We start from the raw sequence: 27,665 nt of genomic DNA, 5'->3' as shown, positions 1-27,665 counted from the left end.
AAATAACAATCTAGATAAACAGAGAACTTACATTTATACCACACCTTTTACATCCTCAAGACATCCCAAAGCCCTTTACAGCCAAATAGTACCTTTGGAAGCATAGTCACTGCCAACAATTTGCACATAGCAAGGTCCCACAAATAACAGCGAGATTAATGGCCAATTGTTTTATTTTGCGCTGTTAGTTGAGGGATGATTCTCTTTGGAAAAAGTGCGATAGGATCTGTTACAACCTCGAAAACGAAGATGGAATTTCACTTGAATGTTTCATTCAAAGAGCGTCATCTCTGACAGTACAGCACTCCCTCAGTACTGCACTGAAGCGTCAGCTTAGATTATGTGCTGAAGTGGGGCTTGAACCCATAACCATCTGGCACAGAGGCGAGTGTACAACTGCTGTCCCAGCTAACACTTAGCTACAAGCTCCCTGAATATTAACCTTTATGTGGCAATTTGTTCCAGCCTTCCCTTTCTGTTCTGAACTATCTCTGAAAGCTTCAGATGGACCACTCAATTTCAACAAGATGGCCAAAGGAATCATTTTCAAAAAATGACCAAGAAAATGAAAACTTGAGTATGTGATTCAGACACAAAACCCATAAAGATGATTGGATTTGAATTAAATGACCTGACCCCTTGTCACATAGAATCATAGAATGGTTACAACACAGAAGTAGACCATTCGGCATACCCTCTGCCTCAATGCGTAGGTCTCCATTTTGGTCCCTAATTGTCCCCACCCCTCCTATTACTATCCGTTTACTATTTATATGCCTATAGAAGACCTTTGGATTCCCTTTTATGTTAGCTGCCAATCTAGTCTCATACTCTCTCTTAGTCCCTCTTATTTCCTTTTTCACTTCCCCTCTGAACTTTCTATATTCAGCCTGGTTCTCGTTTCTATTCTCAACCTGTCATCTGTCATATGCCACCTCTTTGAACTTCATCTCATTCTCTATCGCTTTCATCATTCAGGGAGCTCTGACTTTGGTTGCCTTACCTTTCCCCCTCGTGGGAATGTACCGCGGCCATACCCGAACCACCTCCTCTTTAAAGGCAGCCCATTGTTCGATTACAGTTTTGCCTACCAATCTTTGATTCCAATTTACCCAGGCCAGGTCCATTCCCAACCCACTGAAATTGGCCTTCCATCAATTAAGTATTTTTACTCTAGATTACGCCCTGTCCTTTTCCATAGATGGTGTAAACCTTATGATACTGTGATCACTGTTCCCGAAATGTTCCCCTACTGATACTTGCTCTACTTGACCCACCTCATTCCCCAGAACCAGATCCAGCAATGCCTCTTTCCTCATTGGGCTGGAAATGTACTGATCAAGAAAGCTCTCCTGAACACACTTCACAAATTCTTCCCCACTCTCTGCCCTTTACACTATTACTATCCCAGTCTATATTAGGATAGTTGAAGTCCCCCATTATCACTACTCTATAGTTCTTGCTCTGTAATCTCCGTGCAAATTTGCTCCTCTATATCCTTCCCACTAGTTGGTGGCCTATAGACTACACCTAGCAGTGTAATGGCACCTCTATTGTTTCTTAACTCTAACGAAATAGATTCTGTCCTTGACCCCTCCAGGACATCCTCTCTCCAGCACTGTAATATTTTCCTTAATCAATACTGCCACCCCACCTTACTTCTTTCCTTCCTTACCTGCTTTATCCTCCTATTTCTATGCTCACTAGCTTGTGGCACCGGGAGTAATCCGGAGATTACTACCTTTGAGCTCCTGCTTTTTAATCTCTTTCCTAGCTCCCCAAAATCTGCATGCAGGACCTCGTCCCTCTTTCTACCTATGTCGTTGGTTCACGAGGTTGATTCCAGAGATGAAAGGGTTGTCTTATGAAGAAAGGTTGAGCAGGTTGGGCATATACTCATTGGAGTTTAGAAGAATGAGAGGTGATCTTATTGAAACATATACGATTCTGAAGGGGCTTGACAAGATAGATGCAGAGAGGGTGTTTCCCCTTGTGGGGGAATCTAGAACTCGGGTGCATAATTTCAGAATAAGGGGGCACCCTTTTAAATCAGAAATGAGGAGGAATTTCTTCTCTCAGAGGATTGTGAATCTTTGGAATTCTCTGCCCCAGAGAGCTATGGAGGTAGAGTCATTGAATATATTTAAGGTGGAGATAGACAGATTTTTGAATGATAAGGGAGTCAAGGGTTATGAGGAGCAGGCAGAGAAGTGGAGTTGAGGCCAAGATTAGATTAGCCATGATCTTATTGAATGGCAGAGCAGGCTCGAGGGGCCAAATGACCTACTCCTGCTCCTATGTCTTATATTCTTATGTATGTTCTTATGATATGGACCACGACCTCTGGTTGTTCACCCTCCCCCCTCAGAATGTTCTGCAGCCACTCAGTGACATATTTGACTCTGGCACCAGGGCCATCCTGGAATCATGTCTGTGGCCACTGAAATGCCTGTCTGTTCCCCTAACTATTGAATCCCCTATCACTATTGCTTTCCCGATCTTCCTCCTCCGCCCCCCCCCCCCCCCCCGTACAGCTGAGCCACATGTGGTGCCATGGACTTGGCTCTGGCTCTACTCCCCAGAGGAACGATTGCCCTCACCCGGTTAGAGAGTGAGATGCACTCGAGACTCCTGCACTATCTGCCTGGTCCTCCTTGTCTATCTGACGGTCATGCATTCCCTCTCTGCCTGCACACTCTTACGCTGCAGGGTGACCACTTCCTGAAACGTGCTATCCATGTAGCTCTCAGCATCAGGGGTGCATCACAGTGACACCAGCTGCTGCTCAAGCTCTGAAACCCGGAGCTCGAGCTCCTCCAGCTGATGACACTTCCTGCACAACTGATCGTCCAGAACACGAGAAGCGTCCTGGAGCTCCCACATGGCACAAGATGTGCATTCTATAGGACTGAGGTGCCCTGCCATGCCTCTATTTAATAAACTATTAACTAACTTAGCAGAAATAAATTCAAGACTTTAAAGAAAAAGTCTACTCAGCAATTAGCTCCTTCCCTTGTGCTGACGGCACTTTAAGTTTTTTTACCTCACTCCCTGATGCTCATGTTCCCTCTGGTCTCTGGGCTCTCTGGCCTACCTTTATCTCTGGCCACTCCTCTCGCTCTCCCACAGGCCCGCTCTCGGGCCTATTAACTTAGAGTCCTTGGGGTCTGTGGCGGCACTCCTCCTTTTCAGTTAGACGTCTCATCCACCTTCCTCCTCTCCACCGAATTCCTGCTCTTAACAAATTCCTCCACTCTGCTTGTGAACCACTCTGCTTGTGATCCACTCTGATTGCGATCCACTCTGATTGCAATCCACTCGGCTTCTGATCCACTCTGCTTGCGATCCACTCTGCTTGCGATCCACTCTGATTGCGACCCACTCTGATTGCGATCCACTCTGCTTGTGATCCACTCTGATTGTGATCCACTCTGCTTGCGATCCACTCTGATTGTGATCCATTCTGATTGCAATCTACTCTGATTGCGATCCACTCTGATTGCAATCCACTCTGATTGCGATCCATTCTGATTGCGATCCACTCTGATTGCGATCCACTCTGATTGCGATCCACTCTGATTGCGACCCACTCTGATTGTGATCCATTCTGATTGCGATCCACTCTGATTGTGATCCATTCTGATTGCGATCCACTCTGATTGTGATCCACTCTGATTGCGATCCACTCTGATTGTGATCCATTCTGATTGCGATCCACTCTGATTGTGATCCACTCTGATTGCGATCCACTCTGATTGCGATCCACTCTGCTTGCGTTCACCCAGTTCTGCCTCCAAGCTCTGTGCTCAAGCTCTCATACGAAACATTTTTATTCTGGAGCTACTTTTGAAACAAGCTGTGCCATTTTCTATGAGTGAACCCAATGCAATAAAAACGAAGCATTCTTGTCTTTGTTAAATGAACTATTTGATTCCTCTTTGCTGGCCACAATACCAGCATAGGGTTAAGGTCCACCATTTTTAGCTGTTTAAGCTGAAAAACATTTACTTTACATTCTGGATAATATTGACATCTCAGAAGAGAGAGACTTGTGTCTTAATAGGCACAATTTCACAGTTTCCAGTGTACTTGGCCGGGGGCCCATCTAGCAGGTAATTCCAAGTATCTGGTACAGATCAAATCATTCCATTCATTTCAATGCCAAACAACCTAGGTGATCGACATCTTGGGGTAATGGTTTTGATTGACAGTCTGAGATGAAGATGTTGGTTGGGCCTTAATGGGAGCAGGGCGTATGAATCTTTGTAGTCCCTTTAATGGACAGTTCTGTGGTCAGGAGATTCTAATTGTGGGCTAATGGTAGGCTGCATGGACTCAACTTAGCACTCAGGCTGAAGCCAGCAAAGCCAGAGTTCTATTGAAATTCATGCTAGCATTTTACCATTTTAAGAAATGAGTGACCATGTTTCAAAAATCAATGTTAAGTTGAAAGGCAGTGCAGGAAACGTATATTTTTTTGATATTTGAGGAGAATAGTCGAGGTTGTAACTATTGTAAATATATCGTTTGTACTTAATACTGGTTATTTACTTGTTTAATGTTAAATAAATGTATATATTGGTTTATAGTAAGAGGAACAGTCTAATAGAGTGTCTATTCAGCCACCTACCAAACCTGAAGAAATCATGTGATGGCACCTGATTATTCCAATAAGCCAGAGCACAGTAACAATGCTTCTCTTTTTGATCCCTGTGTCTATCAATATTTACTTAGATCCCCCTGCAGGAGTCATAAATGATGCTGAACTCAAGTAGTACATCGAGCACAAAACCCCAAAACCTGCAACAGAAAGAAACCAATGCAGACAAGATATTTCACTTTTGCTCTGATTACATTCACATTGGCTAGATTTCCTTCCATTGACTATGAATTTGTTGAAGTGGTGTAAAATAAGCCTTTGATTGACCAAGCAAGGTGATAATTGTACAGCTGATAGACTGTCTTTATTGGGTTGGTGTTCGAACCATTGTCATAACCTTCATTGGAATCTTCTCAACTAGGCTCTGTTCAGGTGGTTCTTTTGATGTGGAATATTTCACTCACTGTTTTGTTTTTCAGTTTTCTGTTCTGGTGGTGTTTTATGTTGTTATTGCACAGCCTCTGATGTTGATAGCTTTAATTATTTTTTCCTCTTTCGCTTGTTTTGACTGGGGTCTCAATATTGAGGTATTAATTCAGTTTTAAATATTTAACAGACTTCTTGTAATATAAGGTTTGGATATTGACATTGCCCTATTTGTCCCATTTTTCCAATACTCCTTCAGAGTTTCAAATCTTAGGCCGCAATTTCCCCAACCTGGGCGGCTTTATGGTGGGAGAGGTCGTTGGCGGGTAATGAGCCCGCTGCCGTCTTCATCCCGCTGAAAAAAAAGATTTTGCCTTAATGGCCCACTCTTCGTGTTCCCCGACCCAATTACAAGGTGCAGATCTGGTGACATCAGCTTCTGTTGCTGGTATATTTAAAGGGCCCACAGCCCCATTTCATTCCACTTCTCCCTTTGAAAGGCTGCAGTGCAGCGATAGTTTGGTTTATGCTGAAAATGAGTTCGCAAAGGCAGAGAGCAGCTCCTTGCTTCAGCGATTACTCCCTCCGTTTTCTTGTGGAGGGAGTCAGAGCACGCAGGGAGGTTCGCTTTTCTGCCAGTGAGCGGAAGAGACAGGTATGTGGTGATGAGGACCTGTGTGCAGTGCCGCAAACATTTTAATGATCACAAAAGTGAGTATAAAGCCATACTTACCTTCGTGCTGCTGTGCCTGTAATCACTTTCCCATCACTCAGCATTCCCAACCCTACTCCTGCACAGCACTACTCAATGCAACATCCCTTGCACCTTCACCCATCCCTCTCTATCTATCTACATTATCACATCCTTATCTTACTATGCACCCCTCATACTCACCCTCATCCTAATGCAATGACACCAACTAACAACACTAAAGGAGGCAACTTGTTACAGCCATCCTACTACATCATAGTCTCCCTCTAAAGATCTAACCCATCCATTCCTTACACTCACTCTATCACTCTCACTCAACCTTCTCTTCTTTCCCTCCTTGCACGAGAAGAGAGCCCACAACAGGAGGGAGAGGGAGAGAATGGGAGGTGGCCCTCAATCACTGGCCATTCTGACTCTTGCAGAGGAGGCTGTCCTGGAGATTACTGCAGCGGTTGACCAGCTGGAAGTGGGGGATGGAGAAAGGGGCTCCACTTCCAGCTGGTCAAGTACAGGAGGCTCTGACAGGTTTTGCAACCGCGGTGACTGCGAGTGTGCAGAGAATGGAGGAGTCAGCTAACTCAGCAGAAATTGAACCCGATTCTTTCCTAGCCTGTACGGCTCAGCTGCTGACTGGTTATTTTACATTGTGAGGACCTGCTAGAAAGTGTTTTCATCAAAGCAGTTTGGTATCTGTATTGTTTGAATGAGAACATTGGGCTATCTGAAACTTAATTTGTCTCGACAAGCCTCCCATTCAAAAGAGGCTCTGCAGATGAAGACCGATACTATAAGCAGACCAATTAATTGCTCCACCTCTCCATAAATAGATTGTTTCGTACCCAAAAGGAAACAAACAGACATTCCCAATCTTGAGTCAGCTAATCAAAATGTAATCAACAACTTGGGTTACCCTGAAGTCACTCTGCTTCATCAGGGCTGAAGTTGAGAATAATATATAATCATATGTAGTACAGCTGCAATATCACATTGGATTTAGAGACTGTTTGGCCCAGTGTGTCTGTACTAGCTCTTTAACTGGAGCTATTTACTCTAATCTTATCTCCCTGTCTTGTTATTGTATCTTTTTGTATTCTTCCTTTTCACTTCCCAATCTTTTGACGTGCCCAGATATATTAACAAGATAAAAATTCTGCTTAAATCTGGGTATCGAGATTAAATGTGAATAGTAATCCAAGCTCTGACTCATGATAAATTCACAAAATGCTGTTCACAGCTGCAAATTACTTCATTGTGAATGGTACAGGCTCCTGAAAACTAGCCCTTTAAGGGAACTGCAATAAAGGAGCAAGTTACTTTTAGTTGAAATGCACATTTTAGTAACAACAATTTGCATTTATGTAATACCTTTAACATAAAGAATGCCCCAAAATGCTTCAGACTCAAGGATCATGGACACCGAGCCATGGAAGGGAGGGGACATAAGAATAGGGGTAGGCCATTCAGCCCCATGAGGCTGGTCTGCCATTTAATCAGATCATGGCTAATCAGTACCTCAGCTCCATTTAACCGCCTTTGATCTGTAATGATATCAGCAAATAGTGATGATATTTGTCTGTGTTTGATTACTTATGCCTTACAGCATATTTGTCTGTGTTTTTGATTACTTGTGCCTGACCAGCAGAGGTCATGTGAGAGACAAGCAGTCCAGAGGAGTTTTACTTTCAGTTTCATTCTAGATGCATCACAGCATAGTGTGTTCTGTAAAAAAGCTGTAGAAAGTCTTGAACAAGACTTTAGATTAAACAACATTCTCTTTCAGAAATGAGTCTTTATTGAACCCAAAAAGAAATCAAAACATGATGTCAGAAGTGGCTGAAAGAGAAAAAATCTGAAGTTAGCAACTTGATGGGACAGTGAAAGCAGTTGTGGCAAGTAAGCGAAATCAGCTCTCCACATATTAACAAGCCAGAAGAGAACATCGTTGCTTACCATTAGAGAATAGCTAACGAAGTGAAAAAATGGAAGGTTTACTCCCACCGGCGACGCTTCAATTGACAGGTAATGTGGCTGAAAATTGGAGAAGGTTCAAACAACATTTAGAGTTGTATTTAGCGGCAATCGGAGCTGACGACAAAAGTGATAAACAAAAATCGTCCGTGTTCTTACATGTCGTGGGTGATGCAGCGCTGGAGGTATATAATAATTTCATATTTGCTGTTGATGGAGACAAAATGAAGCTAGATAAAATAATGGAACAGTTTGAGGCCTACTGCATACCTAAACGAAACGTGACCTTTGAGAGGCACAAATTTTTCAAATGTGTACAGAAAATCGGCGAGACTATTGATCAGTATGTGACTGAACTGAGAAACCAGAGCAAATCGTGTGAATTTGGGGGACTCACAGACTCGCTGATAAAAGACAGACTGGTGTGTGGTATTCCAGATAATGTTCTAAGGGAAAGGCTGCTAAGAGAGCAAGATCTAGACCTGGGAAAAGCCATAGCATTGTGTAGGGCTACAGAGACTGTGAAGTTGCAGGCAAAGGAGCTGTTCAGTGACAGTAGCTGCAACGTGGATGCAGTGAGAAAGAACGGATACAAACCGTTTAACAAAGAGAGCGCCAATGTGAAAAAAGAGACGTGGCCAGCAAACGAAAATGAAAGAGACAATCGGAAGTCATGTAGTCGATGCGGTACACAGCATCCACCAAGAAAGTGTCCAGCATATGGTAAAACATGCAATAGATGCAACAAAAACAACCATTATGCCCGTTGCTGTAAGAACCAAGCACAACAAAGCAAGGTCCATACAGTAGATGAAAGCGAGATAGAGGAATTCAATGTAGATGTTGTGTCTGAAAACAAAAAAGAAAGAGACTGGATGTTGACACTAAAAGTGAATGCCATACACATTCCATTTAAATTGGATACTGGAGCACAAGTTAATGTGATATCAGAGACCGATTTTAAGAGAATTAGACCCAGACCAAAGTTACATGGAATACAAGTGAAAGTGACCGGATACTCAGGTACTGATATACCAGTGAAAGGAAAATGCATTGTCAAAGTAACACACAAGGACAGAGAGCACACACTAGCATTAATCGTGGTGCCAAAGGATGTGCAAGCCATACTAGGGTTAAAAGCCTGTGAGAGACTGAACCTGGTAAAGAGAGTCCTCGTTGTGGAAAGCGAAGGAGAGACAGTCTATGATGAGCTCATGAAAGAGTACAAAGACCTATTTAAGGGTCTAGGCTGCATTCCAGGAGAACACACGATCAGAGTAGATAAAAGTATGACACCGGTCATACATCCATGCAGAAAAGTTCCGTTTGCTCTTCAAAAGCAACTGAAGGCAGTGTTGGACAGGATGGAAAGCCTGAACGTGATTCAGAAGATAGATGAGCCAACTGAGTGGGTGAGTTCCCTCGTCGTAGTGGACAAAAAGAATGGAAAGCTCAGAATTTGCCTGGATCCAAGAGATCTAAACAGAGCAATAAAGAGAGAGCACTTCAAGCTTCCTACACGTGAGGAAATCATGGCACAGTTTGCAAATGCAAAATATTTCAGCAAGTTAGATGCGTCCTCAGGATTTTGGCAGATGAAGCTGGACGAAGCAAGTTCAAGACTGTGCACGTTCAACACTCCATTTGGCAGATACAGATTCCTAAGGTTACCATTTGGCATTGCCTCAGCTCCTGAAGTGTATCACAAGACTATCCATATGATCTATGAGCACCTGGAGGGAGTTGATACATCAATGGATGACATCATAGTATGGGGAACCACGAGAACTGAGCATGACGAGAGACTGAAAAAAGTGCTGGAAGCAACAAGGAAAACAAACCTGAAGCTGAATAGAGAGAAATGCCAGCTCGGGGTGACAGAACTGACATTCGTGGGAGATATCCTTAGCAGTGAGGGCATCAGACCAGATCCCAGAAAGGTGTCCGCCATTGAGAATATGCCAAGGCCACAATGCAAAAAGGACGTGCAGAGGTTTAATGGAATGATCAACTACATGGGTAAATTCATATTCAACCTCTCAGAAAAAATAGCGCCACTGAGAAGACTGACTGAAAAGAACATAGAATGGGAATGGAATCATGAGCATGAGAAGTCATGGAGCGATCTAAAGAAACTGCTCACAGAAGAACCAGTTCTGAGGTTTTATGACCCAGCGAGACCCATCAAGATATCATCAGATGCATCACAGAGTGGGCTCGGTGCCGTTCTTCTGCAACAATATGACTACTGGCAACCTATTGCATATGCATCGCGCTCAATGACAGACGCGGAGACGCGATATGCTCAAATAGAAAAGGAGCTGCTCAGCATCACATACGCCTGTGAAAGATTTCACCAGTTTGTGGCAGGACAAGCAATCAGTGTAGAGACTGACCATAAGCCCTTGATTGCATTGTTCCAAAAGCCACTGAATAGCTGTCCGCTTAGAATACAAAGAATGATGATCAGGCTGCAACGCTATACACTGAATGTTGCGTACACACCGGGTAAGCTGATGTATACAGCAGACACGTTGTCCAGAGCTGTTGACCCAAGTGAGCCCGCAAACACCACAATGGATGTGAAGTAAGATTTAAAAATGAGCGTAACAGGGCACGTTTAGTAGAACGCAATTGCGCAGCAAAATGTTTAAAGATGAAATGTACTAATTACTCGTATGTTTAATTGCAGAAATGACCATGCCAGTTTAGAGAGATGAACTTACAAAAAGAGACAATGACATAACCATTTTCTGGAAAAACGAAACTTAGTAGTGGTCAAGAGAGAGAGGGTCTCGTTTCTCAGAAATCACATGACCTGATGACTCATTTCCAAGAAATCAGAGGGGCCTCAGGCCCATACAGTGAAAAGTGAAACTTATGTTATTGGTTACCTTTTAGAAGTTAGGCACACCTAGTTAGTGATTAATGTATAGACTTTTAAATCGATTGGACCTCTGGAGTAGGAGGTCTTGGAATATGTGTATAACTGTGTAAACCTCAAGAGATTCGGTAGAGTTGGAGCCTTGTGTTGGGACGCAAGAGCCATAGCTCCCCAGGCCTGAATAAACTGTTTTTACTTCAATTATTGGGTCTGTCTTTCTTACAACAAGCCAGTGTAGTCGACTTTGTATATCACTTAGTCCACACTTTGGGGGCTTACATCAGATGAAAAAGTGAACGCCTACGTGGACATGATCACAAGTGCACTGCCCATAGCAGATGCAAAAATGGAGCTCATAAAGACTGAGACAAACAAAGATGAAACAATGAGACGACTGAGAAAAAGCATCTTGGATGGATGGCCCAACATGAAGCAAGACTGCTCACCTGATATAGCAGAGTACTGGAACTGCAGGGCGGAACTATCAGTGGTCGCAGACATCATCTACAAAGGAAGTAAAATAGTTATCCCAAAGAGTCTGAGAAAAGAGATGCTAAAAAAGATCCATGGAGGACATCTGGGAATCGAAAAGTGTAAGAAAAGAGCACGAGAGGTGATGTACTGGCCACGAATCAACCAAGATGTGACAAATGAGGTGTCAAACTGCACAATATGCCTGAAATATCGAGCAAGCAATCCGGTAGAACCACTAAAGCCACACCCAGCACCAGACAGACCTTACCAGAAGGTAGGCGCTGACCTATTCGTATGTCAAGGGAAGGACTATCTTGTCGTCACAGACTATTACTCCCTGTATCCAGAGGTTTGTAGACTGTACACCACCACTGCAGAAGCTGTGATAAGAAGTATGAAAGCCATATTCTCCAGACATGGCGTGGCAAGCGAGGTCTTCACAGACAACGGACCCCAGTTTAACAATGCAAATTTCCGACACTTTGCCAAAGAGTGGGACTTTGTCCACACAACGTCAAGTCCTCACTATCCACAGTCCAATGGACTAGTGGAAAAATCGGTCCAGACAGTGAAAAGACTGATGTACAAGGCAAAAGACAGTGGAACTGACTTCTACCAAAGCATGCTTGTATACCGCACAACGCCGCTCGAGTGTGGTATGTCACCAGCCCAACTCCTGATGGGACGTCGGCTAAGGTCAAACCTACCCATCCCGGAGAACCTCCTGAAAACAAAAGAGGGGGAGAAAGTGAGGAAGTTCAAAGAACAACAGAAAGAAAAGCAAAAGTACTACTATGACAGAGGAACACAAAACCTACCTGAACTCCACACTGGTGACCAAGTAAGGTTGAAAGACAAAACAAACACATGGACTCAGAAGGGAACTGTCCTGAGTGAAGTTCAACCAAGATCATACACCATTCAGACAGATGAGGGTGCTGTTCTGAGAAGAAATCGTCGAGATCTTCTCATGGGACCAGCCACAGCAGGTCAAGAGACTGATACTGGTGAACAACCTGATCACACAGCTGAGAACCAATCATCTGAGGCAACAACTCAGATTCAAGGACAATCAATCAGAAAATCCTCAAGACACGTGAAGCCTCCTGAGAGACTAATTGAGCAAATTTAAGGACTATTGTTAAAGAAGGAAGTAATGTTATCTTATTCTTTCTTCAAGTTCTAGTGTATTGACATATTTCATGTGAACACACAAAGCAAGGGTAAAAAACCTTGATCATGATAATGATAATGTAAGTTCATTAAATGTTGTTAGTTAAAAGTAAAATACTTTTGTTTTAAGAAAGGGAGATGTAATGATATCAGCAAATAGTGATGATATTTGTCTGTGTTTGATTACTTATGCCTTACAGCATATTTGTCTGTGTTTTTGATTACTTGTGCCTGACCAGCAGAGGTCATGTGAGAGACAAGCAGTCCAGAGGAGTTTTACTTTCAGTTTCATTCTAGATGCATCACAGCATAGTGTGTTCTGTAAAAAAGCTGTAGAAAGTCTTGAACAAGACTTTAGATTAAACAACATTCTCTTTCAGAAATGAGTCTTTATTGAACCCAAAAAGAAAAAACATGATCCACATCCCTCGATTCCTTTACCTAACAAGGGTGCCTGCAAGAGCTTTAAGGAGGTTTTTAAAGAGGGATAGAGGGAAGGTTCAGGAGGGAATCCAAGTGGCTGAAAGCTTTTCCATCAATGGCAGGGTGGAAGAAAGGAGAATGCATAAAACGTCAGACAGAACAGGGAGCTTGGAGTGGAAATGTAGAGCTGGAGGAGATTTCAGAGATAGGGTGAGGGAAAGTAATGGAAGGATTAAAAAAATCTGATTTTAAAATGTAATATATTGGGGAGGGGAAAATGTAGATCATCAAGGACAGGAATGACGAATGGGCAGGACTTAACACAGGACAGGCTGCATTCAGCAATGTTCTGGACAAGATGGAGTTTATGTGGTGGGAGGGGGGCGAGAGTGGGGGGGGGGAGTTGGTATGCCGAGACAAATAACTGAGAGAGAATCTCCCCATGTCTTAATTAATAAGCCAATGACCTGGGCTGTCTGCTGGCTTTACAATGTGTTTCCTCTCCAAGCTCAACACTAAAACCTGCAACCCTTGAACTTCAGAGTGACTGAAACGTTCAGGAAAGTTCTCCGAGCAGTATGGTAGGCCAGAATTTGTAGCCTTTCTGTCTCTTTTTTCCTCTCTCTCTTAATCCAATCTTTCTTTCTCTCTCTTTATTTCTCTTTCTGTACCTGACTCAACATTGAATTCACCCACTCTAACTTACACTTCCTTCTCAGTTCTTCCACTGTTAATTTCACAATCCTTCAATCTGATTGGCTAAGAAGATACCCTGTTGCTTTCCCTGTTCACTCAGGTCCCAGATGCCCAGTTTCCCTCGCTGCGACGTTATCAGCTCGCACTTTCAGCAACTTGCCACACAAAAAAGCGAAATGTCCAAGGTCAAATCTGACTAATGGCAGACACCGTTAGATGCGCTGCCACCGCAAAGTATGTTAGCCACTTCTCTTTTTAAAATAGAAGGAAATTTTCATTTTGGTTTAGTTGTGTCCTGAGCTAGCAGCCTGGAGCTAACTTGGTGATACTTGTTTACTTTCAGTTCATATAGCCAAGGAAGAAAAGAGGACTGCCAATTGTTTCACTGGTGTAAAAATACAGGGAGGCCGGGTTGGTGGAGAACGCTGGAAGTCAGCCAGCATTGCATGTTTTGCGAGAGGAAGTGGTGGTAACCATAGTACGAGCTGATGACATCAGTACTGGCTCAGACCAGATGACAGACATATAAAAATGAATTTCAGAAAATTTTTCACAGATGCTGAAAACTCACTGTTATGAAGCAATGGATCACCTAAGCAACCTGTGTGAAACATGTTCTCAACAACAGAAAGTGTAAGTGCTTATTGCTATCTCTGTCCATTAACATTGTGTTAGCTCTGATGTTTCAGTTTGTCTCGACTCCTTTTAAGTCTAGAATTTAATTTGCAATAGTTTTAAATGAAATAACATTAATCACAGAAAATTCAAATTTTCCCAACAGCCCAAAGTGGCTTATATCCATCAGCAGCTCACTGAAGTTCTTAAAGTGAAGACTGATCTCTAATGTACTGGAATTTGCTGTCAGCTTGCGAAGCAGTCTCAATGATACAGAAAAGCACCTATGCTTTTGTTATGGTGAAATTTGGAAGGCAACTCACCAAAAATTCAGAAGTATATCTGTGAGAGAGAGAGGGAATGTGTGCATGTATGAGTGTGAGTGAGTGTGCAAGTGAGTGTGCGAGTGTGTGTGAGAGAGATTGTGTGTGAGAGATTGTGTGTGAGATTGTGTGTGAGAGAGTGTGTGAGAGAGTGTGTGACAGAGAATGTGAGAGAGTATGTGAGTGTAGTGTGTGTGAGAGTGAGTGAGAGTGAGTGAGAGTGGGTATGAGTGTATGTGTGTGAAAGTATGTGTGTGTGAATGAGTGAGGGTATGTGTGTGCGTGCGTGCGTGTGAGTGTGAGGCGTGGGGAGCAGTAGGTTGCTCTAGAACTGGGATGAATGTACAGCTTCAACTAACGGACAGTAACATACCACATTCTCACAACAAAGTAGCATTCCTGCACCAAGTGCGGGAAACAAGTGCTCATTCATTTAACTGACAGAAGACTCAAATGTTGGGGAATGTATTTAAAGCTAGTAATATTCAAAGAAACCATTACAGTGTAAAATTGTACCAATGGTTTGCTTCAATGCCATTAGTGTTTGTAAAGCTTTTTGAGCTGATGGCTTCAGTACTTGTTCAAATAAATAGGAAACTGCACATTAGGTAAGGTCAGGTTTGGAAGATCATAATGGTGCGGAATTTTTGGTGGGTAATAACAGTGAACGAGCAGCGTTCGCTCTTATTACCCCTTTGAAACTGACCGCAACTCCAGGATGTAGCGCCTGCTCATCCTAATGCAGAAATCCTGAAGTTGTGGCCAGTCATTCACTGCTCCGACACTGGCTGTGCTCTGGCACCCCCCTCCCCCACAGCCGGCAATCAGTATAATCAGGGAAACTGATGAAAGCTTTGGCTTTTCTGCAGTAATATCGCTGTTAAATTCCCCATTAAAAGTTAGACCCTTTTGGATTAGGTGTAACTGGGGTTATAACAGCATATTGACTGCTAAACAAAGGTTACGGCCCTGAAAAACTAATTTGAATTTTGTCGAACTGGTCAATTTTAATAAAAATTATAATTTTTAAGAAACTTTAAAAAAAAATTATTTTTGTTACAAGTTTCTCCATCTTTATTTCAGGTTTGTCTTTTCCCTGTGTGAGAGTCCTAAGGGGCAAAATTGGGTTGCTTTGTGCCTCCCATTAGCACCCCCGAGGGGCACTAATGGGGCGCAAAGCCCTTAGCGCCTGGGCACGGCGCCGCTAACGCCTCCCGCGAAATTCAGCAGGAGGTTAGCGGCGGCGGTAGCCAGTACTGCCCCATGATGCTGCGCCTCTGGAAATGACATCATCGCCGTGCGCAGCGCCCCGCTTGCACCCCGGTCACAAACTTCGGTTGGGCCCCCAACCTACCGCCGGACGATATGTCTGACAGGGTCATGGTGGCGCTTTTGCGGCCGCGGTGGCGCAAATTAAAGGGCAGGTGCCGGGCGGCCATATTTTTTTGGGCCGCCTGCCAGCACCTGCCCCCTTTCACTTATTTATGCGGGGTGCCGGCTGCGATTGGTCAGCCCGACACTCCTCTTGAGTGCCGGGCTGTTTTTCTGGCACCGCACTCCCTGGTGGTCCAGCAGGGCCCCGGTGTGCGCAGCGCTAGGCCCCTCCCCTTTAATCAAGGGAGGGAGGCTTGCAATGACGCGGCGCTACGTGCCGATGCACGTGGTGCTGTTGCACGTAGCACCGTGATATTGAATGGTAGCACCCCAGGAAGGAGGAGTAACGCTTCAAGTAGCGCCCCACCTCCTGCTTGGGGCGCTATCACTCAACTTACGGTGTAGGGGTGTTAACTTTTTCGGGGTACTAAAAGTAGCACCCCAGCGAAGTTAGTACTCCAAAGGGGGTGCCACCGAATTCCCCGCCCCCCCCAGACTTTGTTTTGCTCTCTGTAACATTTTGAAAAAGTTAGAATCAAAGGAGCTTACTCACTTGCTGGTTCTCGGTCCATGAGAACTCTGTATTGTGATTGGCTGCTTAGACAGCTTGTTGACATCACAGCAGCTCGCGTTAGGGATTCCCCATTAACTTATGTTGATTTCAACTGCACTTCGGAAAGCCGAACTTCTCGCCACAGAGATCGCGAGATCTTTGTGGGAAGCTTACTTCAGGGCCAATGATGAACGCCTTTGCTTTGCTGCTGACAGCAAATTACGAGCCAGAATGATTCTCTTTATTTCTTCTCATCAGCTTAATAGCTCTGTAATTTTCTCTGTAAATGTTACTTGTGCAATTATACATTGGCTTATCCACACACAGTGCCAGAGACACACACAGACACACACAAACACACATGCATACACAAATAATTTAGCTCTTCACATCCTGTTGTAAAATAGGTTGTAAGATGGGATAAGATAGGTTGCACAACCATCAACTGCTTTGAGGAGGTCACTACAAGTGTCAGTTGGGAGTTGGTATAATTGAAGTAGGCAAAGTGGAATTGTTAACATCACACCCATGATGACACTTGCACGAAGGCATCCAGCCCACATAGCCTGAAATGGAGTGATATTGGGTAGCAGCACCAGTTAGATGTTATGCCCAAGAAAACCAGGCATTTTAACCATTACATTACTAGGCAGATAATAACCAGCATGAGTGTGAATTTCCTCGGAGCAGCTCCCTCTCCATGGCCGTATCTTCAGCTGAATTTAAGTGCAAATCCCATCTAAGCATGTAAACGAGATTTCGTCCAATGTTACGAGGGCAGAGAGGGAGAAGCCCCAATCTTGTATCAACTCAAACATGCTTATTTTGGTTAATAAACAAAACACTTTTGTACTGTTCATAGTCACTCTCCATCTTCCTAGCGATGAATTAATTACATGACCGTGTTCTAATTGGTTACGACTATAGGCATTCATTTTAATTAAATTACATCAAATGATTGGATAATTCAAATCTCTTAGAACTTACTAGACTGTATTCTCTTTCCTCACTTTGAATTGCAGCAAAAAGTGGCATGAATAACTTTCCAATTACAGTTCCAAATAACATGCCTGCGTCTGATTGCTGTATTCTAGACTAGACACAAGATCCTGTTTTAAATTACATTTCAAATGTGAGAAAGAAAGTTATTTCTGATCAAACTCCAATGAAAACAGACCTGATCAGTTATTGTACTTTAACTCCTGCACAGCTAGGGAACAAAGAAACAGCAGAATGTTAAAAGAGCCGATATTTCCAACAGTGCAATTACAATCCTCCTTTGTGCCAATCTATACAGCTTGGACTGGCTCTATTTCCGACTTGCACTGTTAACATTGTTTTTTTTTAACATTGTTAACATTGTTAGAAGCTCAAAAAGGGATATTCACATGAAACCTTTCTTATTGAAACTTATTGAAACTGTGCTCTTGCTAACATTACAGCGTTTAGATCTATTAATAACTAACAGGGATATTAGTGCGATAGGTCATATTTTTATTGAGAAGGTGATACAGAATTTTATTTTCCTTCATTCTGCTCTGGTCTTTACTTTCAACATGTGCAGATAGGAACTGTGTGACTCAACCACTCCTCACCTCTTAACGCACGCTTCCAAAATGTAGCTGTGACTTAGGGCTGGATTTTGCCAGCGCTCAGAGTGCGGGATTGGAGGCGGGTCCGCTGTCAAAATGGTAAAGATTGACTGCGGGTAGGAAACCCGCTGTCAACCCACCTCCACGCGAGTCTCCCAGGTGTTGGGTCTATCTGTGGAGAACTGACCCGACACCAAGCGGCAGGGAGACAATTTATATCATTAAATGGCTTGTTAACAGTCAATTTAATGCTATTTTGAGCCTACCTTGCAATTTTACGTGCTTCCCCATGGGTTACCCGCTGCTCAAGGAACACGCCAGCTCACCCTGGCGTGAGTTGAGTCTGCTTTGATGTATCTGATAAGCTGACAGCTGCAGAAGTGGTATAAAGGATGCCATGTTGCAGATGTTCAGTTTCAGAGCTCAGAAACTGTTGGTTACTGCATTTTTATTACATATAGAGATTTCTTTAGCTTGCAAGTGTTTAGAGCCAACTGTATATCCAGTGCCACCTCATTGGAACAACCTCTCTCACCATTGACAGATCACTTCTATCATCTCACCTGCACCTGCCATCTATTGCAGCAACATCGGTGCCCTTGGAAAAATCACACCTTGGTCCTCTGAAGCCTTCCACGACCAGCCCCAACACCATCACCAGGCACACCAACATCACCAACAATATCACCAACCTTCTCCGCCATCACCTGAAGCTGCAAAGGACACAGGGCATCAGCCCCTAACAACATTGCTGCCCGGGAGGCCAGCGATGGCATCACCATGGCCAGATTTACTTCACTTGATGCTGTACACCTGGCTGCCACATGATGCCCCAGGTTGACACCATCCCACACCAGCAATGTCCAAGCCATTCCATTCACACTCATCACTATAGTGGGGGGCGGGGGGGGCCGAGTTATGTCTCAACAGTCACTGGAACTCAGTAAGACACTTCTCAAGGTGCGCACAAATCTGTCCAATAAGGTGAAGTGTTGAAAATATAGATTTCACTGTATGACAACACATTACCAGAAACTTCACATGGACATTGGCAAACCTCTCAAGTGCCTACCCTTGTGTGTTGTTAGTTGGTATGCTTGCAGTAGGATGAGGGTTAGTGTGAGTGGTGGCTAGTGAGATGGGGAAGTGATAATGTAGATAGAGGGGGATGGGTGGCGGTGCAAGGAAAATTGGTGTGAGTAAGAATATGCAGGAGTAGGGTATGGAAGGCAGAGTAATGGGGATGTGATGAGTGGCTCAGCAGGGTGGGTTTGAGTGTGGCATTGCTGTAATGTTACGTGATCTACTAAGATAATTAAAAGGTTGGCACTACTGCAGCCTGGTCCTCCTGACGACATGCCTGCTTGTGTCCTCCTGTGTAATGTGCAACCAGGCTGCGTTGATCTCCTGGGGAGGTCTCTTCCGCCCATGGGAAGGGAAGAGAATGTCCCTGCGTGCTGTGACTCCTTCCATACGCATATGGAGGGCGTCATGCATGAGCCTGGGTGCAGGCGTGCACCTCTGTGCAGTGCTTGTCAGTGTTTGCAGCACCTCAATGCTGCAGAACACTGACAGCACAATTGTCAAAATCAATGTGGCCGTGGTCCCTTTAAGGAAACCGGCTGATGACGTGTCATCAAATGACGTCATCAGACCCGCTTCCTGTTATTTGGCCAGGGCGGGCTTAACAAGGCCAATCTATGGAAAATCATTTTTTGAGAGCAGCTGCAGAGTGGGACCAGAAACCACCAACCAGCTCTCCTGTCGCCATCCCGCCTCCGCAGGGAAAATCCAGCCTATCGAGTGTGTTTCCCCCATTTGAAAGGTATTTATGCAAGGGTTGTGAAAAGAAGGTTGAGTTTGTATTACCTGAGGACTCACATCGGGAAATAAAAATAATTTTCAACCATTTCAGTATGAATAGTTAACGCCTTATTTTTTCAGTAGGAGAGAGCATTTCTTACACTTTTACTGGAATGGCTTGAGTTTGTAACAGTGAAATATTTATAAATAAGTTAGAATGCTTACAGATTAGTTCAAGACTGAAAAGATGCACAAGTGGATTGCAATTCCCCAGACACATTGTACAAAGTGCCACAAAACCCTTAGAATCAGCACTAGCTAAACAAAAAGCTTGATCTTCTCAAACAATGCACAGTAAGAACCCTACAGGTTATAGAAGTGTGCCGCAAGAACACCCTCATGGCTTCATCCTTTACTGCTGGACAATGAACGTCCCTTAATGTCAAGTGAGAGATATTAAACTTGAGTGGTTTATCCTCTGAAGCCCAAGGTTGGAATAGATGTTTCCTGGTGTTGTTTGAGACAGGAAAGAAAGACAGAAAAGAAAACTTATATAGCACCTTTCACAACCTCAGGATGTCCCAAAGTGCTTTACAACCAATGAATTACTTTTGACGTGTAGTCACTGTTGTGATACAAGAAACGAAGCAGCCAATTTGCACACAGCAATGTCCCACAAACAGCAATGTGATAATGACCAGGTAATTGGTTTTAGTGATGTTGGTTGAGGGATAAATATTAGCTAGGATACCCTGTTCTTCTTTGAAATAGTGCAGTGGGATCTTTTCCGTCTACCTGAGAGGGCATATGGGGCCTCAGCTTAATGTCTCATCTGAAAGACGGCACCGCCGACCCTGCAACACTCCCTCAGTACTGCACTAGAGTGTCAGCCTAGATTTTGTGCTCAGGTGGCGTAGGACTTGAGCCCACAACCTTCTGACTCAGAGGCGAGAGCGGTAGCACTGAGCCATGGCTGATACCATGAAGAAAACATTGCAGGGTCTATGACAAAGGGGATTAAATGATTTGATGATATTGGACCTGATGGCTTCAAGGATGATGTAACAGAACCTGTAGGGTTAATTCCTTTGTCAAAATACAGGCGATTTCACCGTCTTGCTTACATTACGTAAATCTTCTGGTCTCTTCATAAACTTTGAGAAATCTTATTGCACACTAGCCCTGAAAAGCTGTTGCGAATTCTATAATGTGGGGTGTTGTCACGATTGGCCTCTTTACTTCAGCTTCTTCTGCTTAGGCCTGCAGAACAACAGGAGATGTGGTTTTCTTCGGAAAAGTTGCTATCAAGCTTAGAGCTTATAAACACGGTCATCTATAATCAAATGCTGCTTCAAGAAAAAATTAACTTCTTTTCTCTCTCACAGAACTTCTGTACGGCCAAAAGGTCCCCAGGACGCAGATTACATGCCTGTCCTGAAGAGATACCTGGTTCTGAAATACATTCAGTACATGATCCTGCCTTCTACAAATGTTGTGGTATTGGCTGCGGGAGCCTTTGGAACACTCTACATCTCAGTCTTGCTCTTGTCTCAGGCTGTGTCCAGGAAGTGCACTTCAGTCTTCATTTCTCACCTGGCAGCAGCCGATGCAATGCTGGTGCCTGCCATCTTGGTCGAGGTTTGTCACCAAGTCATTGATGTCAAACTCGCATCGGACGACTTCATCAGTGGCCTTATTCACAATTTCCTGACAGCGAATGCCCACGTCAGTTCTCTAGCCTTAAGCTGCATCAGCCTGGAAGCTTTTCTCATAACTCAATACCCTGTGCAGTCACGTTACATAAGGACTGTAAGACAGGCTAGAAAAACTTGCACGTTTGTCTGGATTGCCGTGCTCACAGAATGTATTATTTTACAAACTGAATACATCACTAGTTATGACGTTGCTGCTTTAGGCTTTGAGATAGCCCCTCTCTCAGGGTTATTCCAGTATTTTCTGCTGATAGCTCCTGTTGTTAGAGTACTATTTGACAATCTAGTCATCTGCTTCAGGTTTGTTAATGTGTTCTTTTACTACAAAGTTTACATCACCAAATCCTATTCTAGGCATTTCTCAAAAAGAATAGGCCCTTGTTCTTAACATGCAAGACTATCATGCTGTGTTAATTTAAAAGATTGTAATTTATTCAGTATTTTATGTGGAAATACAGCCAATGTAATATTTATAATTAAATATTTATTATTTAACGACATGCATCTGAAAATTAAATTGATGAAACCTGTGACTGCAGATACTTTGTCAATGTCTAATTTTTCTGTGATGCATTCCCCAATGACCTCACTGCTGAATCATCCTGGAAGGAATGTGAGTGAGATCTTGCCAACAGTGATTCAGAGCAGGCCTGACCTTTAGATGAGTTAATGTTTGGATGGATTAGTGCTTCCAAGTATAAAAACGTCACTGTATTCTTATGTCTAGAAGCAGCAGGGCAAAAGGAGTCTCGCAGGTTTCTGACAGCTTCCAGACAGTCATCAGTCTCACAAAAAGGAGTCACACCGTTTTTTTAAACGGAAGCAGAAGACTGGAGATTTCGCACACAGCTCTGGATTGTGGAATCACTTACTGCTGCACCAATATCTGTCATAGTTGATTTAGGAGTTTCAAAGCCTCTTCAGAAGTAAAAAGCTTTATTTTAATTCCTTCATTATGGTGATAAAAGGAACACGTTTGTTGATGCAATAAAATGTTAATATATGTATTCATATTAAACATGGCATGTACCTGGACAGACCATGAAATCTCATGGATCAGTTTCGCCCTCACATGGACTTTTAATCCTCTGCCAGTACTGTACTACGTGTGCAGTGAATCCACGCGATTTATTTACCTGTAACTTGCGTTTGCCGCTTTCCCCGAAGTAAGCTTCCCACAAAGATCTTGTGATCCCTCTGGCAAGATGTTCGGCTTTTCTGATGGTCAGTTGAAATCAACGTAGTTTAGCGCGAGCTGCTGTGACATCAACAAGCTGTCTAAACAGCCAATCACAATGCAGAATTCTCACAGACTGGGAACCAAGAAGGGAGTAAGCTCGATAGCAAAATACTGCGGATGCTGGAAATCCGAAATAACAACAGAAAATGCTGGAAAAACTCAGCAGGCCAGGCAACATCCGTTGAGAGAAATTAGAGTCAAGGGAGTAAGCAAGCTCCTTTGATTCTAACTTTCTAAAAATGTAATAGAGAGCAAAACAACGATTGGGGCTCTCACATGGGGAAAAGGTAAACCTGAAATAAAGATGAACAAACATTTTTAAAAAGAAAAATAACGTTTCTTAAAAATTTAAATTTTTATTAAAATGGATCAATTTGACACTCCACAAAATTTAAATTAGTTTTTAGGGGCATGACGTTTGTTTAGCAGTCAATTTGCTGTTAAAACCCCAGTTACACCTAATCCAAAAGGGTCTAAATTTTAATGGGGTATTTAACAGCGATATTGCCAGGGAAAGGCCAGGTTTTTGTCAGTCTCCCTGATTTCACTGATTGACGGCTATGGTGTGTGTGTGTGGGGGGGGGGGGGGGGGGGTGGCACAACGCAACCAGTGTCGGAGCAGTGACTGGCCGCAACTTCAGGATTTCCGCGTTAGGATGCAATTGCGCTACATCCTGAAGTTGCGGTCTGTTTCAAAGGGGTAATAACAGCGAACGCATGGGCTTGGGCTATATACAGTATAATAGTCAGATCATGCCAGCAGGTGATAATTGGTCACACCAGATATTTCCGTAATAGGTAAAGTTCTCAAACAGGTTTATTCACAGAGTGAACCAGTAAGAGAAGCAAGTAGTTACAGGCCACATGTTGAAGTCAGCTCAACTAACACAGCATCTTTAAAGCAGTTCATGAAAAAGCTTAACAGACACAGATAGTTGACCTTCCTTTGATTAGCTTTCTTTGTAGATCCCTACTGTCTAGTCTTTCTCAGAATTCTATAGGTGTTTCTACCTATAAGGCTGTGCCTTGTCTCAGCTTGTTGCAGTGAAATCAAAACTAGCTCAGAAGTGTCCTGATTCTTATACCCACTACGCCCATTGAAATACAGCTCTGCCTGTGAGAAGTCAGTCCATGCGACAAAGGTAGCTTGCTTGAACAATGATCAGCAAACCCTATAATACAACCCTATAATTGGGGAGACCAAACGCAGATTGGATGACCGCTTTGCGGAGCACCTCCGTTCAGTCCGTAAGGGTGACCCCGAGCTTTCGGTCGCCTGTCATTTTAATTCACTGCCCCATTCCCACTCAGGCCTCACCGTACTCGGGCTCTTGCCTTGTTCCACGGAAACCCAGCGTAAGCTCGAGGAACAGCACCTCATCTTCTGATTAGGCACTTTACAGCCTTCCGGACTCAATATCGAGTTCAACAATTTCAGATCATAACCTCGGCCCCTATTACATTTTAACATTTTTTTTATCCACACCTTTGTTTTGTGCCCTTCCCCCTTTTTTCTCTCCCACATGGCAGCTGTCTCTCCTTCTGCCAGCGCATTTCACACCTAATCTAGAGCCGTCTTTTGTCTCCACTAGTCCTATCACCATCTCGTCTCGTTTTGAATACCTCTTAATGTCTCTTCACTTCTCTTTTGTTCTTTCATCCCCATTTCCCAGCCCCCAAACTGGCCTTTTAATCTGTTTCATTTCCTGTGTTTTTTCAGTCCTGACGAAGGGTTTCGACCTGAAACATTGACTCTATTTCTCTCTCCACGGATGTTGCCTGTCCTGCTGAGTTTTTCCAGCATTTTCTGTTGTTATTTCCTATAATACAAAAGCCTGTCAATACCAGAACTATCCTGAGTAATTTGCCAGGTGATGCAGTGGCACATTCGGGTCCGCTGTAGATAGCCTCTCGGGTTTAGTGGTGTCAGTCACTCCATGACTAGTGATGTTCCACAAGGATCTGTGCTGGGGCCTCAACTATTCACTATATTTATTAATCACTTAGGTAACACAATAGAGAGCCAAATATCCAAGTTTGCCGATGACACAAAGATTAGTGGTATAGTAAGTAGTGTAGATGGGAGCATAAAATTACAAAGAGACATTGATCGATTAAGTGAGTGGGCGAAACTGTGGCAGATGGATTTCAATTGTGAGGTCATCCATTTTGGACCAAAATTATATAGATCCAAGTATTATTTAAATGGTGAAAAGCTACAACGTTGGAAGTCCGAAGAGATTCAGGGGTTTATGTACACAGATCACTAAAATGTAGTAGGCAGGTACAAAAAATAATCAAAAAGGCTGGTGGAATGTTAACCTTTATAACTAGAGGACGAGAATATAAAGGAGAGGAAGTTTTGCTACAACTATACAAAGCCCTGGTTAGACCACATCTGGGGTACTGTGTACAGTTCTGGGCACTGCACCTTAGAAGGAGCCTTGGAAGGAGCCCAGCGCAGATTTAATAGAATGTTACCAGGGCTCGAAGAGTTAGATTGAGGAGAGATTACATAAACTAGGCTTGTATTACAACAACAACAACTTATATTTATATAGCACCTTTCATGTAATAAAGCATCCCAAGGTGCTTCACAGGAGTGTTATATTTTTTAAAAATTGACACAGAGCCATATAAGGAGATGTTAGGGCAGATGACCAAAAGCTTGGTTGAAGAGGTAGGTTTTAAGGAGAGCCTTAAAGGAGGAAAGAGAAGTAGAGAGGAGGAGAGATTTAGGGTCGGAATTCCAGAGCTTAGGACCTAGGCAGCTGAAAGCACAACCGCTAATGGTGGTGCATTTAAAATCAGGGATGTTCAAATTCCAGAATAGGTTGAGCACAGAGATCTAGGGGGATTATAGGGCTGGAGGAGATTACAGAGAGAAGGAGGGGCAAGGCCATGGAGGGATTTGAAAAGGATGAGAATTTTAAAATCGAGGCGTTGCTTAACTGGAAGCCAATGTAGGTCAGCAAGCACAGGGGAGATGGGTAAGCGGGACTTGGTGCGAATTAGTACACAGGCGGCAGAGTTATGGATGACCTCAAGTTTATGGAGGGTAGAACTAGGGAGGCCAGCCAGGAGTGCATTGGAATAGTCAAGTCTAGAGGTGATAAAGGCATGGATGAGGGTTTCAGCAGCAGATAAGTTGAGGTAAAGGCAGAGATGGGCAATATTACAAAGGTGGAAATGGGCAGTCTTAGTGATAGAATGGATATTGTTATGTCTGACATTGGTGATAGGTACTCGATTGCCTTGGCCTGAGCACATGGAGTTTGATAGTGCTGTTATCATTGTATTGTGTATAGGTATTCGATTGCTTGTACCTGGAAGTGTGTGTGTGTGGCAGCCATTATAAAAGCAACATGAACTGAACTCGACTGACGGTCTCTGGATTATCTTTGCAAACGCAACATTTGGTGACAAGGATGGCTGAATTCTCTCTTCCACCACCTCCTCCCTTCCTTGCACTACCAGGTGAGCCCCCGATCCCATGGGTTCGCTGGTTACAGTCCTTTGAAACCTATCTCATTGCTCTTGGACTAGAAACTGTGAGTACGGCTCGGAAAAAGGCGCTGTTATCCCATTGCTTGGGAGCGGAGGGCCAGCATGTTCTTGGGACATTATGCACAGCAGACTCAATCCAAACATATGATGAGGCTGTGGCTCTGTTAAGCACACACTTCTCTGCCCCACAAAGTGCCCTCCTGCGGCGATTCATTTTTAGACAGCGTCACCAACTCCTCGGCGAGTCAGTGCATCAATATGTGGCTAATTTGAGGGGGATAGCTAGCTCGTGCAAGTTCGGTGCATTACAAGATGAGATGGTGTGTGATCAACTAATAGAGCACACAAACAACGTGAGAGTGCGTGAAAGACTGTTACTCGAGTCCGACGATCTGTCGTTGTCACAGGCAGTCAACATTGCCTTTCAAGTGGAGTCTGCAGCAGAATGTGCAGCAAAACTAGCACACACACCCAGTGACGGTGCCCTCGGCCCCGACAGCTCTGACACGGTAATGCTCACGCGACGGCAGCAACGCGCGCTACCGCGGCAACAGTGTGGAAACTGCGGATCTCGTTCACATGCTACCAGAGCGCAGAATTGCCCTGCGCGCAGCCAAGCCTGTCACAATTGTGGAAAACAAAATCACTTTGCCAATGTCTGCCGCTCTGCCCCGGTTACTGCAAATGAACACTCTCAGTCCTCAAGCACTATAATTCACAACGTGAGCTCTGGGCCAGTAGTGGCTTTCAAATCATGCACAATTAACCTGAATGATGTGTGCATCCCGCTGTTGTTGGATACCGGTGCCAGCGTCTCACTGCTGAATGTGGACACATTCAAACGCTTTTTCTGTTCCCTGCCACTCTCTGCGCCCTCCACTACCCTTTGCGGGTATGGTAATTCGAAAATTGGACTAGTGGGCTCAGTCAACCTCACAGTACGCTATGGAACAAAAGTTTTGCCAGATTTTTGTTTTCATGTGGCACGCCAAGGAGCTAACCTGATGGGACTGGATCTTTTCACTGAGCTGGGTTTTTCTCTCTTGGACACCGGCAGGTCTGCGATTCTGCACATCGCCTCACCGTGGCACCAAACATGGCCAGCACTCTTCAAGGGTCTGGGCTGCCTGACTGCCTTCACCCACCAGCCCATGGTTGACTCCACCGTTACCCCTGTCATTCAGCCACTGCGCCGCATCCCGCTTGCTCTCCGTGACGGGGTCACAGCTGAACTAAAGCAGCTACTGGAAGCCGGCATCATCGAACCAGTTGATGCCTCCCCATGGGTCTCCAACCTGGTGGTCGCAACAAAAAAGTTAGGTGGTCTACGCGTCTGTGTCGATCTTCGAGCAGTGAATAAGGCCAAAATCCCTGACAAGTATCCACTGCCCACGTCAGAGGAACTCACAGCGCAGTTCTATGGTTCCATCCTGTTCTCGAAATTGGACCTTCGACAGGGCTATCTACAGGTTCCCCTCCACCCCAGCAGCAGGGACCTCACTGCTTTTGTGACACATGTTGGCGTCTTTCGGTACACCAGGATTCCATTTGGACTTAGATCTGCACCCAGCTGCTTCCAAAAGGTGATGG

The 27,665-nt window shown here is 44.1% G+C and overlaps 1 protein-coding gene across 1 annotated transcript in view; it reads left to right on the top strand.

Moving 5' to 3' along the window:
- The window catches only part of LOC147124975 (uncharacterized), an 88,376-nt gene extending 66,510 nt beyond the window's left edge, over positions 1-21,866 (top strand). Inside the window, exons 2-3 of the mRNA XM_085989529.1 lie at positions 13,893-13,989; positions 21,002-21,866. Coding sequence (XP_085845655.1) covers positions 13,893-13,989; positions 21,002-21,716 — 812 coding nt within the window. The 3' untranslated portion in view covers positions 21,717-21,866. The remainder of the gene's footprint in view (positions 1-13,892; positions 13,990-21,001) is intronic.
- The last annotated feature ends 5,799 nt before the right edge of the window (positions 21,867-27,665 follow it).

The sequence above is a fragment of the Somniosus microcephalus genome, chromosome 1, assembly GCF_052327205.1.
Source record: "Somniosus microcephalus isolate GS21.2 chromosome 1, FLI_Smic_1.0, whole genome shotgun sequence".
In the NCBI taxonomy this organism is placed as follows: Eukaryota; Metazoa; Chordata; class Chondrichthyes; order Squaliformes; family Somniosidae; genus Somniosus; species Somniosus microcephalus.
This window is presented reverse-complemented; position numbering and strand designations above follow the sequence as displayed.